Source organism: Cherax quadricarinatus, chromosome 42 (genome assembly GCF_038502225.1).
Source record: "Cherax quadricarinatus isolate ZL_2023a chromosome 42, ASM3850222v1, whole genome shotgun sequence".
In the NCBI taxonomy this organism is placed as follows: domain Eukaryota; kingdom Metazoa; phylum Arthropoda; class Malacostraca; order Decapoda; family Parastacidae; genus Cherax; species Cherax quadricarinatus.
The window spans coordinates 16421577-16441214 of NC_091333.1; the positions used below are offsets into that span (position 1 = coordinate 16421577).

The 19638-nt window shown below is 37.3% G+C and overlaps 1 protein-coding gene across 11 annotated transcripts in view; it reads right to left on the minus strand.

Moving 5' to 3' along the window:
- LOC128695675 (protein tramtrack, beta isoform) overlaps window positions 1-19638 on the minus strand; it is a 520376-nt gene that overhangs the window by 85987 nt on the left and 414751 nt on the right. For 2 of the 11 annotated variants that reach the window (XM_070093355.1, XM_070093354.1), the window contains exon 5: window positions 7942-8273. The exons of the other annotated variants lie outside the window; for them this stretch is intronic. In XM_070093355.1, the coding sequence (XP_069949456.1) occupies window positions 7977-8273 (297 nt within the window). In that variant the 3' untranslated portion in view covers window positions 7942-7976. The remainder of the gene's footprint in view (window positions 1-7941; window positions 8274-19638) is intronic. 11 annotated transcript variants of the gene reach the window in all.

The following is a 19638-nucleotide window of genomic DNA, read 5'->3' on the forward strand; positions in this document are numbered from 1 at the left end:
ATATATATGGGATCGAAGAGGTATGGGGTAGGTTTAAAAATGTAGTGTTAGAGTGTTCAGCAGAAGTTTGTGGTTACAGGAAAGTGGGTGCGGGAGGGAAGAGGAGCGATTGGTGGAATGATGATGTAAAGAGAGTAGTAAGGGAGAAAAAGTTAGCATATGAGAAGTTTTTACAAAGTAGAAGTGATGCAAGGAGGGAAGAGTATATGGAGAAAAAGAGAGAGGTTAAGAGAGTGGTGAAGCAATGTAAAAAGAGAGCAAATGATAGAGTGGGTGAGATGTTATCAACAAATTTTGTTGAAAATAAGAAAAAGTTTTGGAGTGAGATTAACAAGTTAAGAAAGCCTAGAGAACAAATGGATTTGTCAGTTAAAAATAGGAGAGGAGAGTTATTAAATGGAGAGTTAGAGGTATTGGGAAGATGGAGGGAATATTTTGAGGAATTGTTAAATGTTGATGAAGATAGGGAAGCTGTGATTTCGTGTTTACCTGGACAAGGAGGACAAGGAGGAATAACATCTTGTAGGAGTGAGGAAGAGCCAGATGTGAGTGTGGGGGAAGTTCGTGAGGCAGTAGGTAAAATGAAAGGGGGTAAGGCAGCCGGGATTGATGGAATAAAGATAGAAATGTTAAAAGCAGGTGGGGATATAGTTTTGGAGTAGTTGGTGCAATTATTTAATAAATGTATGGAAGAGGGTAAGGTACCTAGGGATTGGCAGAGAGCATGCATAGTTCCTTTGTATAAAGGCAAAGGGGATAAAAGAGAGTGCAAAAATTATAGGGGGATAAGTCTGCTGAGTATACCTGGTAAAGTGTATGGTAGAGTTATTATTGAAAGAATTAAGAGTAAGACGGAGAATAGGATAGCAGATGAACAATGAGGCTTTAGGAAAGGTAGGGGGTGTGTGGACCAGGTGTTTACAGTGAAACATATAAGTGAACAGTATTTAGATAAGGCTAAAGAGGTCTTTGTGGCATTTATGGATTTGGAAAAGGCGTATGACAGGGTGGATAGGGGGGCAATGTGGCAGATGTTGCAAGTGTATGGTGTAGGAGGTAGGTTACTGAAAGCAGTGAAGAGTTTTTACGAGGATAGTGAGGCTCAAGTTAGAGTATACAGGAAAGAGGGAAATTATTTCCCAGTAAAAGTAGGCCTTAGACAAGGATGTGTGATGTCACCGTGGTTGTTTAATATATTTATAGATGGGGTTGTAAGAGAAGTAAATGCGAGGGTCTTGGCAAGAGGCGTGGAGTTAAAAGATAAAGAATCACACACAAAGTGGGAGTTGTCACAGCTGCTCTTTGCTGATGACACTGTGCTCTTGGGAGATTCTGAAGAGAAGTTGCAGAGACTGGTGGATGAATTTGGAAGGGTGTGCAAAAGAAGAAAATTAAAGGTAAATACAGGAAAGAGTGTGTGTGTGTGTGTGTGTGTGTGTGTGTGTGTGTGTGTCGTGCCGAATAGGCAGAACTTGCGAACTTGGGTTAAATAGCAATGCTCATCTTGCCATATAGGACAAACGAAAATTTGTTTATGCAATTATTTCGCTAAAATCATTCTGAGCCTAATGAAAAAAATATATTTCACTGTGTTTTTTTAGTATTAAATTATTGTAATCAAATCTAAAATGTGTTTAGTTTGGTTAGGCTAAAATAAACTGCGCTTGTTATAATAAGGTTAGGTAAGTTTTCTAAGATTCTTTTGGTGCAAAATTATAAATTCTTACATCAACATTAATGAAAAAAATATATGTTTAAACGTATAAGAGAAAATTTTAGAAAGGACTTAATTTTAAATGAGTTCTTGCTAATTGACCAGTTTTACATATTCGGCACGACACTTATTTATCTATCATAATTTATCTAATATGACATAATAAACAATATAATTAACATGATATATACTCTAGAATGAATAAAATAGGCCATAATATGGTGGCAGAGGCAGCGGCGGAAGCGTCCGCAATTTCCTGTCTAACTTTGACTATAGTATCTTCCCATGCTTTTATTGAAAGAGAAAATGGAGTATTTGTGAGGCTAATTGCAGAAATATCATTTATAAAAACATAATAAATCATAACACACTACAGAATATAAAGCAATGTTAAACTATTTATATAAAGTGTATATGTATTGACACACTTGGAGCAGAGATAGTGGAGAATGTTGAGGGTGGGGGAGGTTGAGGCTGTGGCATATGATGTTAGTGGCCCTGTAAACATCCAACAACACTGTTTTGTTTGATCACCGAACTTAACTGATACAATTTTTTTTGTTTAACCCGTAAACGATCCAAACGTATATATACGTTCACTACCCCAGTGCCCTGAATATTTTGAAAAATAAAAATATCATTTTTTTTTTTAATGAAAATAAAGAGCACATTTTTCTAAGTGTTATAGGATAAAAAAAAATTAGGATCAGAGATATAAGGCCGAGAATTTGGCACTGGATGCTCACGTGACAGCAACATCAAGTCCTGCCGCTTGGAGAAGTGTTGCCAATATACCTTTTTTTCTATTTTTCATATTATTTTATATAATTTTTATGTTCTGATAATTACAATTTATAGCAGTTCTTGTCATTTCATAACCAATCTTTGTTCTGACACTAGTATTAGGTACTGAAATTGTACTCAAATTGTCACAAACACACTGACAGGTGGACATTTACACCTGCCTTGGCCATTTACTGTTCTCTTGGAATATATATACAAAGTATTTATAGGTCCCAGCAATGTTTTGGATATGTGAAAGTATGTAATAATAATAATAATAATAATAATAATAATAATAATAATACGTAATAATAAGTTCCCTTGAAGCATGAAAAACAAGCCTCAGTCCACCCCTGACAGTGAGGTGATAAGATGAGATAACATTAGATAAGAGCTGACATTTGATGAGCATACGCGAGGGTGTGGTGATAAGACTTGATAAGATAAGATTAGAGGTGACTATGAGCATCGGCCCTCGCTTTGTTTTTGCTGGTACACAAACATGTCTGTTGGTCTACTTGTCTGTCTGTCAAGCTCCCTGTCTATCTGTCTAGCTCTCTGTCTCAGAGAGAGCCACAAGACTGCATCACATTTACTCATATCTTCAAGCAGAGTATAGCACTTTGTCTGGATTTTTTTGGGTTGCCCTAGGTAATTTACACTATGTATACTTGTATTTGTGTGTACCTGTGAGACAGGTACATAGCAAAAATCCAGATAGCAAAAAAAAAAAACCCCACATAGCAAAAACCTCTTTAATTTCTGAAGAAGGCACCATCTTCCATCTCTCTTCCTCCTCCTCTGCAGCAAGATTCTGAGCTGCGATCTGTTGCTGTTCCTGCTGAAGCTCTTGCAGCTCCTCAGTGGTGAGCTCTTCGTTGTGGTCTTCCACCAATTCTTCCACATCCTCCAAACTCACATCCAACCCCATGGAACTCCCTAGTGCCACAATTGATTTTACAACAGACATAGGCTAATCAGGGTCAGTCCTAAACCCTTCAAAATCCCTCTTGTCGACACAATCTGGCCACAATTTTCTCCAGGCAGAGTTCAAAGTCCTGGTAGTCACTCCCTCCCAAGCCATACCTATAAGGGTTATGCAATGGAGGATGCTGAAGTGTTCTCTCCAAAATTCCCTTAGGGTCAAGTGAGTGTCTGTGGTCACAGTTAAGCACCTGTGAAACATTGCTTTGGTGTAGAGTTTTTTAAAGTTTGCAATAACCTGCTGGTCCATGGGCTGGAGGAGAGGAGTGGTATTCGGGGGCAAGAACTTCACTGTGATGAACCCAAACTCCTCGAAAATTAGATCATCCAAGTTTGGAGGATGAGCAGGTGCATTGTCCATTACTAGCAGGCACTTGAGATCCAATTTCATTTCCAGGAGATACTCTTTCACACTAGGGCCAAACACTTCATTGAACCACTCGACAAAGATTTCCCTCGTGACCCATGCCTTACTATTAGATTTCCAAAACACACACAATTTACTCTTCATAACATTGTTTTTCCTGAACACTCTGGGATTTTCAGAATGGTACACTAGTAATGGCTTCACTTTGAAATCCCCACTAGCATTAGCACAGAACATTAGCATCAGCCTGTCTTTCATAGGCTTGTGTCCTGGCATTGCCTTTTCCTCCTGTGTAATGAAGGTCCTCTTTGGCATTTTCTTCCAAAAGAGGCCTGTTTTGTCACAATTGAACACTTGTTCAGGTTTCAGTCCTTCAGCCTCTATGTACTCCTTGAATTCATGCACATATTTTTCAGCCGCCTTGTGGTCCGAACTGGCAACCTCACCATGCCTTACCACACTGTGTATGCCAGTACGGTTCTTAAATCTCTCAAACCAGCCTTTGCTGGCCTTAAATTCACTCACATCACCACTAGTTGCAGGCAATTTCTTTACCAAATCGTCATGCAACTGCCTAGCCTTTTCACATATAATCGAAGTCATAAGAGTATCTCCTGCTAATTGTTTCTCATTTATCCACACCAATAATAACTTCTCAACCTCTTCGAGTACTGGTGATCTAATTTTTGTCAGCATAGTTACCCCCTTTGTAACAACAGCATCCTTGATTTCCTTTTTCTTGGCCACTATGGAACATAAGGTTGTGTAGGGTTTCTTATACATCCTGGCCAGTTCGGCCACACTTGTACCACTTTTATATTGTTCAATGATGGTTTTCTTAAATTCAATCGTATTTCTCACCTTCTTTACCACAGGCTTGGCACTAGGAGCTTTCTTTGGAGCCATGGTAGGTTATTTAGTACTGTACTTGCAAGCACTAAAATAAATGGAATATTATGAAATATTTCACTGGAGCACGTGAGGGGACCTTCGCTCACTGGTAAACAATGCCAGACTGGCTGCCGCCATGGCTCACGCCGTGGGTACGCATCCCGGATGAACTACGGCTCGCAAGTCAACCTATGAAAAGCGAGCCCATGTTTATACAAAAATATCCCTATGATTTCCGAAATTTATGATTCCCGAGAACTACGAAAACCGAGGGACCACTGTATATATATGTATATATATATATATATATATATATATATATATATATATATATATATATATATATATATATATATATATATATATATATATGTGTGTGTGTGTGTGTATGCATGTATGTGTGTGTGTATGCATGTATGTATGTATGTATGTATGTATGTATATGTATACAGCGGTACCTTGGGTTACAAACAGCTCTCAACTCAAACAATTATGCAAGTGAATTTTTGTAAGTGCTTTTGTAAACGTATTTTTGGGGGGTCTGAAATGGATTAATCTAATTTACATTATCCCTTATGGGAACAGATTCGTTCGGTATCGGCACTTGAACAGCCTTCTGGAACGAATTAAGTTCATAACCCGAGATACCACTGTATATACATGTGTGTGTGTGTGTGTGTGTATATATATATATATATATATATATATATATATATATATATATATATATATATATATATATATATATATATATATATATATATATATATATATATTCAGTGGACCCTTGGTTATCGGCCGTTCCAGATATCAGCCAATTTGATTTTCACCCGCGTTTTTGGTCGAAATTTTATCCCGGTTATCGGCTGTTATTTCGGAGATTAGCCGCCGTATTGGATACATAATAAATCACTCTTGAGCACATTAAAAGTCTTATTTTAGGTTAATATAGACATTTTCACTAATCCTTCTATGGTATTTTCTTCAAAATTATATAAGAAACAGTATAGTATATAAAAATATGCAATGTTCATAAGTGATGTATGTTTAACCCTTTCAGGGTCCAAGGCCCAAATCTGGAGTCACGCACCAGTGTCCAAGAATTTTAAAAAAAAAAAATTTGTTATTTTTTCTTATGAAATCATAGAGAATCTTTTTGTGAAGGTAATAAAACAAAAAGTACGAAATTTGGTGGAAAATTGACGAAATTATGCTCTCGCGAATTTTGATGTGTCAGCGATATTTACGAATCGGCGATTTTGCCGACTTTGACTCCCATTTTAGGCCAATTACATTATTCCAATCAACCAAATTCTTAGCTATTTCACTAGTATTACTTCTATTCTATCGATTGAGCACAAGAAATCGCCAAGTCAACTGTTTCAACTACAAAATAAAGTGACCGGAAATTGTTAATTTGGCCAATTTAACACAAAGTTCAAAATATTCCAATTTCAAAATAGGGTCCAGAATGAACAATGTAGGCATTCCTGGCACTAAACTAACATTTCCTCTGTTCATTAGTTATGTTTTGAGGCTTTACAAATAAATTCCATTTTGATTTTTTATTCACATAATGAATTTTTATTCACACCAAAAAATAGAAGATTTACTGTTATGCAATACTGTAATAATTGTATAAATATCATCACCATATTTGTGAATGTATATTAGACCCACCAGCTGATGTGTATTAGACGTGTGAGGTCGTTTGTTTACTCTTGAATATCGGCAAAAATTTAACATTTCTGCTACTTTGAGCTCAGTTTCAAGCCATTTCCAGTGCTAAAACCAATCAAAATCATCTCTATTTCTGTAATATGTCTTCCATTCTATCAAATGAGACCAAGAAATCGCAAATACAACTATAAAAAACATACGATAAAACACTGCAAAGTTGCTGTTTTAATCGAAAAATCATGATTTCATTTTTTTTCTCTCATTATACACAGTGTGCTGCAGGATCTGTTTTATGTGGTGCACACATACCACATAGATGTATTCTCTCATATCTAGGCCCAAATGTACCACTCACAGTTTATCAGAGTGAGCTGAGCTCATGGCGTAGATCTACGGTTTGGACCCTGAACGTAAAGCCGTAGATCTACGGGACGGACCCTGAAAGGGTTAATAATAATCACTCTTGGGCACATTGTCTTATTTTAGGTTAATATGTACAGACATTTTCATTAACTCATCTGATATTTTCTTCAAAATTATATAAGAAACACGTTACATAGTATATAAAAACATGCAATGTTTATATGCGATGTATGGTTAATAATAATCACTCTTGGGCACATTGTCGTATTTTAGGTTAATATAAACATTTTCATCAATCCATCTATGATATTTTCTTCAAAATTACATAAGAAACACGTTACATAGCATTTAGCAAATAAACATAGCATATAAACATGCAATGTTTATATGCTATTGAGTGGAGTCGGGTGGAGAGTAAACATTACGTTTTCTCTGATTAAGCATTAGAGAAAACTGTGAAGCTGGTGTCTCACCCACTAACCACCCTTCATATGCGTTTGTTTACAATTCTTGGCATGAATTATTCATTACTTCTCCCTTTGTTTATGATGGCATCTAAAGGTAGTTGTCAAAAATTATTAAACTCAGTGAATATGGTAATAATATGGCTGTATAGTGTAATAATAGGGGGACTACACTACACAAGCCAACAAGAGTCTTCAATTATGGTATGTAATGTTCATTTATCATTAAAATTTGTGCTTCATATTTATTTCTCATTGTTTTCTGTATGTAAAACTATAGTTAATCTTTAAAAAATGTATTTTTTGTTCATATTTCTGGGTGTCTGAAACGGATTAATTAGATTAACATTAATTCTTATGGGAAACAATACTGTACTTCGGTTTTCGGCCTTTTCGGATTTAGGCTCACCTTCTGGAACGAATTATAACTGATAACCAAGGGTCCACTGTACATACATACATATATATATATATATATACACATACAAATAAACACACATACACGCACATACATATATATACACATAAACACAAACATACATACACACACACACACACACACACACACGCACGCTCAAACACTAACACGCTAACAGGCCTAGTGTCTAATCGACATGTGCCTAGGACAAAATGGTAACTAACACATACACATATACACACATGCACACACACAACATACATACTGTATATATTACCATTCACATGAGCTTTTCAGAGTAATGTATTATAATTAGAGAGGAGGTGGTTTGTCGCGGTGTTTGTTCCGCACATGTGATTTCAAATTCCATTTATAGGAAGCACGAAATGAACAGTAGGGGCATTGGTGGTCCTTTTGAGCTTGGTGACATTTAAGGTGACGTTCATAGTAGTAACGCATGCCAAACTGTTTGTGACACACTGGACAGGTCCAAGTTTGTCCACCTCCGAGGCTTCGTGCCCACGCCAAGCGCTCAGCCTCGCTCATTCCTCCTACACGCCCTAATAGGCCCACACCTGCGCATCCAGCAGCCAAGACAGAAGCCAGCCGCTGCAAAGAGACAACACCATCTTAGGCAGTGCTGACCAAGTAACTAAACCATCCCATTAAAACCAATGCCACTGAAGAATTCACGTCAATCTGACTAGAATTACAGAATGGTAGAATTACAAGTCATATCAATATAATTATCTAAGAATAGAATAAGTGTTTGTTACCAATCCTATCTATGCATCACAAAAGAGGAAAACAAAATTACTACTCTATAACTATGCATTAATTAATAATCAATCCACCCTTCATTTATTTAATAAGTTAGAATACAAATGCATTTAGAGGTGTATAGATCAACAAAACAAATAAATTACTGATTATTTATACAGTATTCTTAAATTAAAAAATTATCATGTTACGCAAACATAAGTTCTTATAAAGCTCAATGTATCAAATAATTTCTTATTTTATTTTTCTTGCATGTGTATTTATTCTAGTGTCCAGGATCATGAGTTTAATAGTGTGATCATATACTCTATGGTATTTGCAATTATTACCTATTCAAAACCAGAGATGTAGAGCTTTGCTCGTGGTGCCCTATTATCAGTATTAAATTTACAACATAATTTTTAAAATTTACAATTTGTGTATAACTTGCAACTTTTTCTTATATTTTATTCCAAAGTTCTACCACTCTGTACAAAAAACTTCTATACATCGATTCTGATAAAACTACTTCAGAAATCACTGCCTATCAGTATTACCACTAAACAACAAGTTCTAAACACTGGTACCCTTTCTGCTCAATTTGGACTTCTTACCCCTTCCACCTACAGCACAGTGGCTTCTTGTTTTCTATATCAAATTGAGACTGTCCCAACAACCCAGACAACCTTTTATTACAAACAAGCCATTCATATATAACCTCTTTAGTCCAATATGGCCACACAATGATGTACATGTGCCTGTAGAGGTGGCAAGTCTAGACCAGGTGATAAAAAGCTACATTAGGTCCATTTGCTCTATACATGTATTAGAAGAAGGTAGGAGACAAACCAAGCATTTAGTACAAGAGGAAGATAAGAGACAAACCAAGTATAAACCCTTTCAGGGGCTGTGCCGTACTTGTATGGCTTGAGAGCCAGGGTCGGTGCCGTACTTGTACACATAAATTGTAGCACCTTCAAATCAAGCAGAACAAAGCTGGTAGGCTTACATATGAAAGAATGGGTCTGCGTGGTCAGTGTGCGCAGTATAAAAAAAAACCTGCAACCCGCAGTGCATAATGAGAAAAAAATAACTCCGGCCATGTTTTTGGTTTAAAACAGAAACTTTGAAGTGTATTTTCGTATGATATTTATGGTTGTATTCTCGTTTTCTTGGTCTCATTTGATAGAATGGAAGATATATTACAGAAACAGAGATGATTTTGATTGATTTCATGATGAAAAGTACCTTGAAATTCAGCTCAAAGTAGTGGAAACGTTCGATTTTTGCCGATGTTCAAGAGTAAACGAATCACGTCATGCGTCCAATACATATCAACTGGTGAGTCTAATATTCTTCCACAAGTGCACTGATATTATTTATACCATTTTTACAATAATGCAGTAGTCTGTATAACAGTAAATCTTCTATTTTTTGTGAGAATAAAAATTCAAAATGGAAAGCAAGAATAATATAAAAGGGGCCTGGAGACATGACTAATGAACAGAGAAAATGTTATTTTAGTGCCAGGAATGTCTGTCTTGTTTACTCTGGATCCTATTTTGAAAATGGCGTCTTTTGAAATTTGTGTGAAGCTGGCCAAATTGCCAATTTTTGACCATTTCACTGGGTGGTTGAAATTGGTAAATGGGTGGTTTCCTGTACTCATTCAATAGAACAAATGGAGTTCTAGCAAAATAGCTATGATTTTAATCAACTGAAACATTGGAATTAGCCGAAAATAGGGATCAAAGTGGGCAAAATTGCCAATGCGTAAGTATCGTCGAGACCGCTAACTTCGTGAGAGCGTAATTCCGTAAGTTTTCCATAAAATTTCATACTTTTGGTGTCATTTCCATTGGAAAAAGATTCTCTATCATTTCACAAGAAAAAAATATTTTTTTTTTTTAATTTATTGACCATGAGAGAAAGTTCAGGATCAGGGGTCTCGACCCTGAAAGGGTTAAGTACAGACCTTGTAGAGTATGCAGTGTCCTTAGGATACACAGTATTTAATAATTCCATAACCAATGAAACAGATGAAGAAATAATATGAGTCACCAATGCATATAGATTCATTAGATGTCATTACAGTATATGAGGCTGTAAGCCTTCAGACATGGTGCTACATAATCAAACCCAGGTGTCAAAGTCACTAGGCTGCCTAATACAGAAAAAACTCATCAGCAATGAGCATATTGAGAGGTCTTTGTTAGTTATATCATGTCATTATCAAGAGATACAGCAGCCCAAGTATCATGGTGTGCTGCTTAACCCTTTCAGGGTTTCTGACGTACTAGTACGGCTTACGCACCAGGGTTTTTAACGTACTAGTATGCATAAATTCTAGCACCCTCAAATCTAGTGAGAGAAAGCTGGTAGGCCTACATATGAAAGAATGGGTCTATGTGGTCAATGTGCGCAGTATAAAAAAAATCCTGCAGCACACAGTGCGTAGTGTAATTAGGACCTGATTAGCAGGTATAGGTCAGCAATAGAAATAATTAGGAGGAAGGGTGGGAACCCTGTCATATGTGGTATTTTGCCAAGGAAAGGAGTTGGAAATGAATGGTTGTCCAGGGCAATTGGTGTCAATTGCTGGCTGGACAAATACTGTAAGGAAAATGCGGTAACATTCATTGACAACTGGGACCTCTTCTATGGCAGAAATGACATGTATGCCAGGGATGGGGTTCACTTATCTAGGTCTGGGGTGGGGGCATTGGCAACTGCAGTGGAGGGAGCTGTTAGGACTTTAAACTAGGAATAGTTAGTGGTATGGGTTTTGGCAGAAAAACAGTGAAGTCCCAGTGTAGTAATATTATGAGTTCTAGGGGAACTAGTAATAAGCAGAACGAGGTAGATATTGAAAAGCCAGTGACACTAGGTGATAAGGACAGTAGTAGGTTTAGTAGAAAAACAGAAATGAGCAAGAAGGGTAAAGAGAAAGGAGAGTCTTTCAATGTATATTATGCTAATAGCTGTAGTGCTAGGAATAAGATAGACGAATTGAGATTAGTTGCTAGTGCAGGAAACATTGATGGATTTGCCATAACTGAGACGTGGTTTAATTCAAAAAGTCGGGACATGCCTGCGGAATGTCACATTCAGGGTTTTAAATTGTTCCAAGTAGATAGAAGTATCAGGAAGGGGGGTGGGGTGGCATTGTGTGTCCGAGATCGCTTGAACTGTTGCATAAAAACGGTTATTAAGTCTGAAGTAACACATACAGAGTCTGTTTGGATAGAATTTTCAGTGGGGCATGAAAAATTGATTTTAGGTGTGATATACCGTCCCCCAAACTTAGATAGGGACCAAGGGAGACTACTATGGGAGGAAATTGTTAAGGCCACAAGGCACGATAATGTAGTAATTCTAGGAGACTTTAACTTTAGTCATATTGATTGGAATTTCTTGACTGGGAATTTAGAATCATATGACTTCTCAGAAGTAGTTCAGGATTGTTTTTTGAAGCAGTTTGTGACAGAGACTACAAGGGGAAATAACCTGCTTGACTTAGTTATGGCAAACAATGAATCCCTTGTTAATAATTTAGAAATTTCAGAGAAACTGGGTGCTAGCGACCACAGATCAATTACATTTAGCATTGAATGGAAGTATGTTAGTAGGGATAACTCAGTAACAGTCCCAGATTTTCGCTTAGCAGATTACGATGGGCTTAGAGAACAGTTATCGTTTGTTGACTGGGGTAACGAAGAGAGCTATTAATATGACAGTTTTCTGAACACTATACATGCTGCTCAAAGAACGTTTATCCTGTATAAAGAAATTTGATCAAATAGAAATGACCCAAAATGGATAATAGGCTGAAATATCTACTAGGGCATAAGAAGGGAATTTATAGGCGTATCAAAAGAGGCGAGGGTCATCTTTTGAATCAATATATTGACATTAAGAGGGATATTAAAAAGGTGATAAGAAAAGCTAAAAGGGACTATGAAATTATGGTTGCTAGGGATTCGAAAACTAACCCAAAAAGTTTTTTCCAGGTCTATAGAACAAAAGTTAGAGATAAGATAGGTCCCCTTAAAAATAACTATGGGCATCTAACTGACAAAGAGAATGAAATGTGGTCGATTTTAAATAATTATTTTCTCTCGGTTTTTACACAGGAAGACACTAACAATATTCCAGTAATTAATTTTTATAGTGGGCCTGAAGAAGATAAATTATGTAACATCACAGTCACTAGCGAAATGGTTGTGAAGCAGATAGACAGACTGAAGCAAAATAAGTTGCCGGGTCCTGATGAGTTTTTTTCAAGGGTTCCTAAGGAATGCAAAATGGAACTCTGTGAACCATTAACTAATATTTTTAATTTATCTCTTCAAACAGGTGTAGTGTCTGATATGTGGAAGATGGCTAATGTAATTCCTATTTTTAAAGCAGGGGACAAGTCGTTACCGACAAGTTACCGCCAAATAAGCCTGACCTCAATTGTAGGCAAATTACTAGAGTCAATTATAGCTGAGATTATAAGAAGCCATCTCGATAAGCATAGCTTGATTTATGATACTCAGCATGGATTCACGAGAGGCCATTGTTGTCTAACTAATTTATTACCTTTCTTCAGTAAAGCTTTTGAGGCTGTTGATCATGATAAAGAATTTGATATTATTTACTTAGATTTTAGTAAGACTTTTGATAGAGTTCTGCACCAAAGACTGTTAAAGAAAGTGGCAGCTCATGGCATTGGGGGAAAAGTGCTCTCGTGGATCGAGTCATGGCTCACAGACAGGAAGCAGAGAGTGTCCATAAATGGGGTTAAATCCAAGTGGGGATCAGTCTTAGGCCCATTGTTGTTTATAGTATATATCAATGACCTTGATGAGGGTATTACTAGTGATATGAGCAAATTCGCCGATGACACAAAGATAGGTAGGATAATTGATTCAAATGTAGATACAGTGGACCCCCGCATAACGATCACCTCCCAATGTGACCAATTATGTAAGTGTATTTATGTAAGTGCGTTTGTACGTGTATGTTTGGGGGTCTGAAATGGACTAATCTACTTCTCAATATTCCTTATGGGAACAAATTCGGTCAGTACTGGCACCTGAACATACTTCTGGAATGAAAAAATATCGTTAACCGGGGGTCCACTGTATTAGGGAACTTCAGGAGGATTTAGACAAACTCTATTCTTGGTCAGAAAAGTGGCAGATGCAGTTCAATATAGATAAATGCAAGGTTCTGAAGCTCGGGAGTGTCCATAACCCTAGCACTTATAAGTTAAATGATGTAGAACTTAGCCATACAGATTGCGAAAAGGACTTGGGGGTTATGGTGAGCAGCAATCTTAAACCAAGACAGCAATACCTAAGTGTACGTAATAAGGCAAACAGATTATTGGGATTTATATCAAGAAGTGTAAGCAACAGAAGTTCAGAGGTTATACTGCAGCTTTATACATCATTAGTAAGGCATCACCTAGATTATGCAGCTCAGTTCTGGTCTCCATATTACAGAATGGATATAAATTTGTTAGAAAACATTCACCGTAGAATGACTAAATTAATACATAGCATTAGAAATCTTCCTTATGAAGAAAGATTGAAGACTCTTAAATTACATTCACTTGTTAGATGAAGAATGAGGGGAGACATGATTGAAGTGTATAAGTGGAAGATGGGTATTAATAAAGGAGATATTATTAAGGTCTTGAGGATGTCTCTCCAAGAGAGAACCCGCAGTAATGGATTTAAATTAGACAAGTTTAGATTTAGAAAGGATGTAGAAAAGTGTTGGTTTGGAAATAGGGTAGTTGATGAGTGGAACAGTCTACTTAGTTGGGTTATTGAGGCTAGGACTTTCGGTAGTTTCAAATTTAGGTTGGATAAATACATGAGTGAGAGGGGTTGGATTTGAGTGGGACTTGCACATCAGAGCTTATTTCTTGGGTACCATTGAAAATTGGGTTGGGCAAATGTTTTGTTAGTGGGATGAATTGTAAAGGGCCTGCCTAGTATGGGCCAACAGGCCTGCTGCAGTGTTTCTCCTTTCTTATGTTTTTATGTTCTTATGTAATGAGAAAAAAAAACTTTGACAGTGTTTTTGGTTTAAAACAGCGACTTTGCACTGTATTTTCGTATCGTATTTATGATGGTATTCTAGTTTTCCTGGTCTCATTTTATAGAATGGATGACATATTACAGAAATTGAGATGATTTTGGTTGGGTTTACAATGAAAAGTACCTTGAAATTGAGCGCAAAGTAGCAAAGTACGCGTCCAATACACGTCAACTGGTAAGTCTAATATTCTTTCACAAATGTGCTGATATTATTTATACCATTTCTACACTAATGCAGTAGTCTGCATAACAGTAAATCTTCTATTTTTGTGAGAATAAAAATTCAAATTGGAAAGCAAAAGAATGTAAGAGGGGCCTGGGGACGTGACTAATGAACAGAGGAAATGTTATTTTAGTGCCAAGAATGTCTTTCTTGTTTATTTTGGACCCTATTTGGAAATTGGCATCTTTTGAAATTTGTGTGAAATTGGCAAAATTGCTACATTCTGACCACTTTATTGGATAGTTGAAATTGGTAAATGGGTGGTTTCTTGTACTCATTCAATAGAAAAAATGGAGTTCTAGCGAAAAAGTTATGATTGTTTTTGACTAGTACACTGAAATTGGCCGAAAATAGGGCTCAAAGTGGGCAAAATCGCCGATGCGTAAACATTGTCGAGACCACTAACTTCGCAAGAGCATAATTCCATAAGTTTTCCATCAAATTTCATACTTTTGGTGTCATTATGATAGGGAAAAGATTCTCTATCTTTTCATAAGAATTTTTTTTTTTTTTTTTTTAAATTTGTCGACCCTGAGAACAAGTCTGGGAGAGGGTCTGTTGACCCTGAAAGGGTTAACAACCAAGAATATGATACCAACACGTTAACCCTTTCAGGGTCCGTCCCGTAGATCTACGGCTTCATGTTCAGGGTCCAAACCGTAGATCTATGCCAAAATTCTAGCAGCGTCAATTTTAGCACGAAAAGGCTGGTAGGTCTACATGTGAGAGAACGGGTCTGCATGGTGTGTGTGCGCCATAAACAAAAATTCTAGGCGCCCACATAGCATGCCTCGTCGCAAGGCAACTCTCACTCCAAGGAAAATTGGGACTCTCCTCTTCCTATCTGATAGTTCTGACTCTGATGGAAGTGGAAATGAAGACAAATTCTTTGGCTTTGATCAGTTAGTGACCAAAAGGAATGACCAGGATATCGATAATAGTGCAGAAAACCCTGACGATCCTCAACCTTCTACCTCTGGTGTGGGCACTCCTCAGTCACGGTCAGTTGTACCTCATCACAAGAGAAAACTATTATTTTCGTGTGGCCAGGCCTCTGATTTCAGTAATGATGATGATAGTGATGTGGATTGTGATTTTATTGCTCTTGACGATCATTCGAGTAGTGATAGTGAGGAAACATATTCACCAGTGAAGCGTCGGTATATACGCTGCTGCATGCACATGGGTAGTATTCCCTATGCAGTGCCCAGGGGACGGAGTACATCCCGGAGTACATCCCATGGCCCTACACCAGGAATAGACAGTGAAAGTGAGGATGATGTGGCTACATTTGGCATGGATAGACCACAGGCATCAGTAGGTGGTGGTAGTGGTGATGGTAGTGCCACGGCCATGCGTGACTCACCAGCCCAGGCTGGGACCCACTCAGCTGACTCCTCAATTCAAGGACAAAGCGGAGCGTCAGCCACCAGCCCACCACAACAACAACTACCCGCACAACCAGCCTATGATATCCAGTATCCACCAGCAAACCGTATCTGGAATTGGCAGCAAAATCCCAATTTTGTTCCCAAGCCCCACCACTCTGATGATTCTCAAAGTGGAATTCTACCTACTTGTCCCCTTGGAACCACGGCCAATGAACTGGAATTCTTTGAGCTATTCTTTGACCAGCCCTTGATGGAAACTATTGTCAGGGAAAGTAGCAAGTATTTTGAGTACACCATGGCAAATACGATCATATCACCACAGTCAAGACTACACCGGTGGAAAGAGACGACTGTTGCAGAAATGTATTTGCTTTTTGCAACAATAATGTTTATGCCTCATGTCTATAAGCATAATATAAAAGCATACTGGTCCACAGATCGGCTAATTTCTACCCCGGTCTTCAGTGAAATCATCCAAGTGAACAGGTTTATCTTACTGCTACGTATGTTGCACTTCTCTGAGAAAACCAGGCCTGACAGAAGTGACAGGTTATACAAGATTAGAAATGTTTTTATGTATCTGAAACAAAAGTTCAACATGTACTTTTATCCATTCAAGAATCTTGTAATTGACGAGTCTTTGATTTTGTTCAAAGGTAGACTGTCATTCAAGCAGTATATACCAAGCAAGAGGAAACGCTTTGGTATAAAACTGTTTGTACTCTGTGACTGTAACAGTGGCCTAGTATTGGATATTGTTGTATACACGGGATGTAAAACGTTGAAAGATACCAGGATGTTATTGGGTATCTCAGGTGACGTAGTGAGAAGCATGATGGCACCTTATCTTGGTAAGGGGCATGCATTACATAACGATAACTGGTACACAAGGCCTTTACTCAGTGATTTCTTGCAAGTGAGCAAGACAGATGTGTGTGGCACAGTGCGTTCTAATCATAAATATATGCCCAGGTTCAACTCAGGTGCTCGTGGTGATGACGTGCAGGTGTTTACTGCCAGTGACATCATGGCATTATGGTGGCATGACCAACGAGATGTCACATTGTTGACAACCATTCACCGTAACGAAATGCAAGACAGTGGCAAATTTGATAGAATGACTAATGAACATATTCAAAAACCAGCGACAGTGATTGATTACATACAAAACATGCACTTGGTTGACAAATGTGACATGCAAATTGGCTTTGATAATTGTGTTCATAAGAGTTACAAGTGGTACATGAAACTTTTCTTCCATCTCATGGACATTTCAATGCTCAGTGCATATAATATGTACCAAATGAAGACTGGCAACAGACCACCGTATGGTGAATTTTGTTTGTCTGTTGTCAGACAACTCATAATGAAGAACCAGGTAACAACACCTGCTATACAACAAGGTCCTCGAACTCCTCAGAATATACCCAAGCGTTTGAGGAGGGAAGGTGATCATTTCATAATACAGCTTCCTGCAACTAAGAAGAAATTTGCTCAGAAGAGATGCATTGTCTGTGCACAAGCAAAACGATGGCAACAAAGATGCAAAGACACTCAGTTTATGCGAGGAATGTAAGGTGCCTCTGTGCATGGTGCCTTGTTTCAAGGAGTTCCACAAGCTCCAGCAGTTCTAAAAATATGTCCAGTGATTGTAAATATGTAAATATGATAGAACATTAGTATCATACAAGATTTGTGCATGTTTATTGTAATAAACAAAAGTAGTAAACAATAATATGATAATAACTTTAGTGTGATTATTGTGTTCAATACAGTGAGTTTATGTATATACATTATATACAGTATTGGTCTCTCAGGCCCCAAATGTTAGTAGGAAAAGAAAAAAATTAGAAAAGAAAAGAAAAAACTACAAAAAACGTAAAATAAAGTAATGCATGTGTGTGGAAATCGTCGATGTTGCCGCCACCCGGTCATTTTGGGTCAACTTCTCAGCACTGTATCTCGGTAAGTACTGATAAGAATTTTTTTTTGTTTTGTTTTATTACCTTCACAAAAATATACTCTTTAATTCTGTAAAAAAAATATTTTTTTTTTTTTTTTTTCAAAATTTCTTGGACACTGGGGCACCACTTCAGATTTTGGCCTTGGACCCTGAAAGGGTTAAAGAAAAGGATACATGAACAAACATTTAAGACAACATCTTAAGTGTATCACAGTCTGTATTATAGGTATACATACATTACAATATGTATGTACTCTACAAACATTGAATAAGTACAGCATTTTTTTTTTGGAGGGGGGGGGGGTTGGAATAATTATGAATTGCATATGATTACCAAGGTTAGTTTCTTTCATTAAAATTAATCTGACAATAACATGAAGGATTATTTTATCAATATATGAGTCCTAAAGAGGTAGGAACAATCAGTCAAGGTGACTAATGCTAACAACTTTTATGTACACTCTCTTCTCTAAATTACACCATTGTTTAGTATAAATAACAAAGAAAATTCCTAGCTACATTCTCAGCATTCTTTAACACCCTCGCTTCTGACTAAAGTTATAGAAGAGTATAGTTTTAGCCTTTCAGATAAACTCATAGGTCTTAATAGTTAATATTCACTTAAATGTACATATTTTATTTAAAAAACACAAACTGTGGCTAGTGATAAGTTGTGATATCATGGCATCAGCAAAACACAAGGTGAATTGCATATCTGAAGTAATAAAAATCTGTTAATCTAAACTGAGAGAATTCAGTGGGAAAGGTGGATATTATCAAGCATTCCATTATGGGGTCAGTACCCATGCTCAGTGTTTACACACACACTGGCTCAAGCACACATAAATCAGCAGTTTTCGTTGTGCCCCTTGTACATTTTCAACAAAATTCTCAGCACTCTCACATCTTCCTCTAGAGTAGGCATGGAAACCCTTAAATACTGCATTTGTAGTATAATGGTTTGAGTATAAATTCTTGGTCTAGGCTTGGACAGAAAATACCTGAAGTAGCATTATCCCAGTTCTCAAAGAACCATTCTATAATCATTCTCTAAGAATCTTTCATGGTTCAGAATGCTTCACTGAGACATGATACTGAGAGTTAGAAATAAAATAAATTATACAAACCTAGAGTGAAGTTCATGAGATGAGAGCTCTCCCTTACTAATAAACTTCACATTTAGCCTGCTACAACTATAAACTAGAGAGCTATTTCTGTTAAATACTAATTTCCATGAAGGCTCAAACAACATTTTTTTTTCCTTTGATAAACATGAGAAGAGAGTGATTTCATTTTTAATACACTCATTCATTTATAGCAGGTGATGAAGTAAATTAGACAGAGTCAAGACTAAGAGAGTTAGCATCAAGGGAGTGAACATCAGAGACAACTTGGTTTTATAAGAGCAACAGCAGCAGCATCACCAGTAGCAGCAGTGCTAATGGTATTGGTACCTGCAGAAACAACAGGAATGGCAGCAATGGTGGCAGTGGAACAAGGTGAAACGCATTACCAAATCACAGGTTATTGCCACATCGTGGTC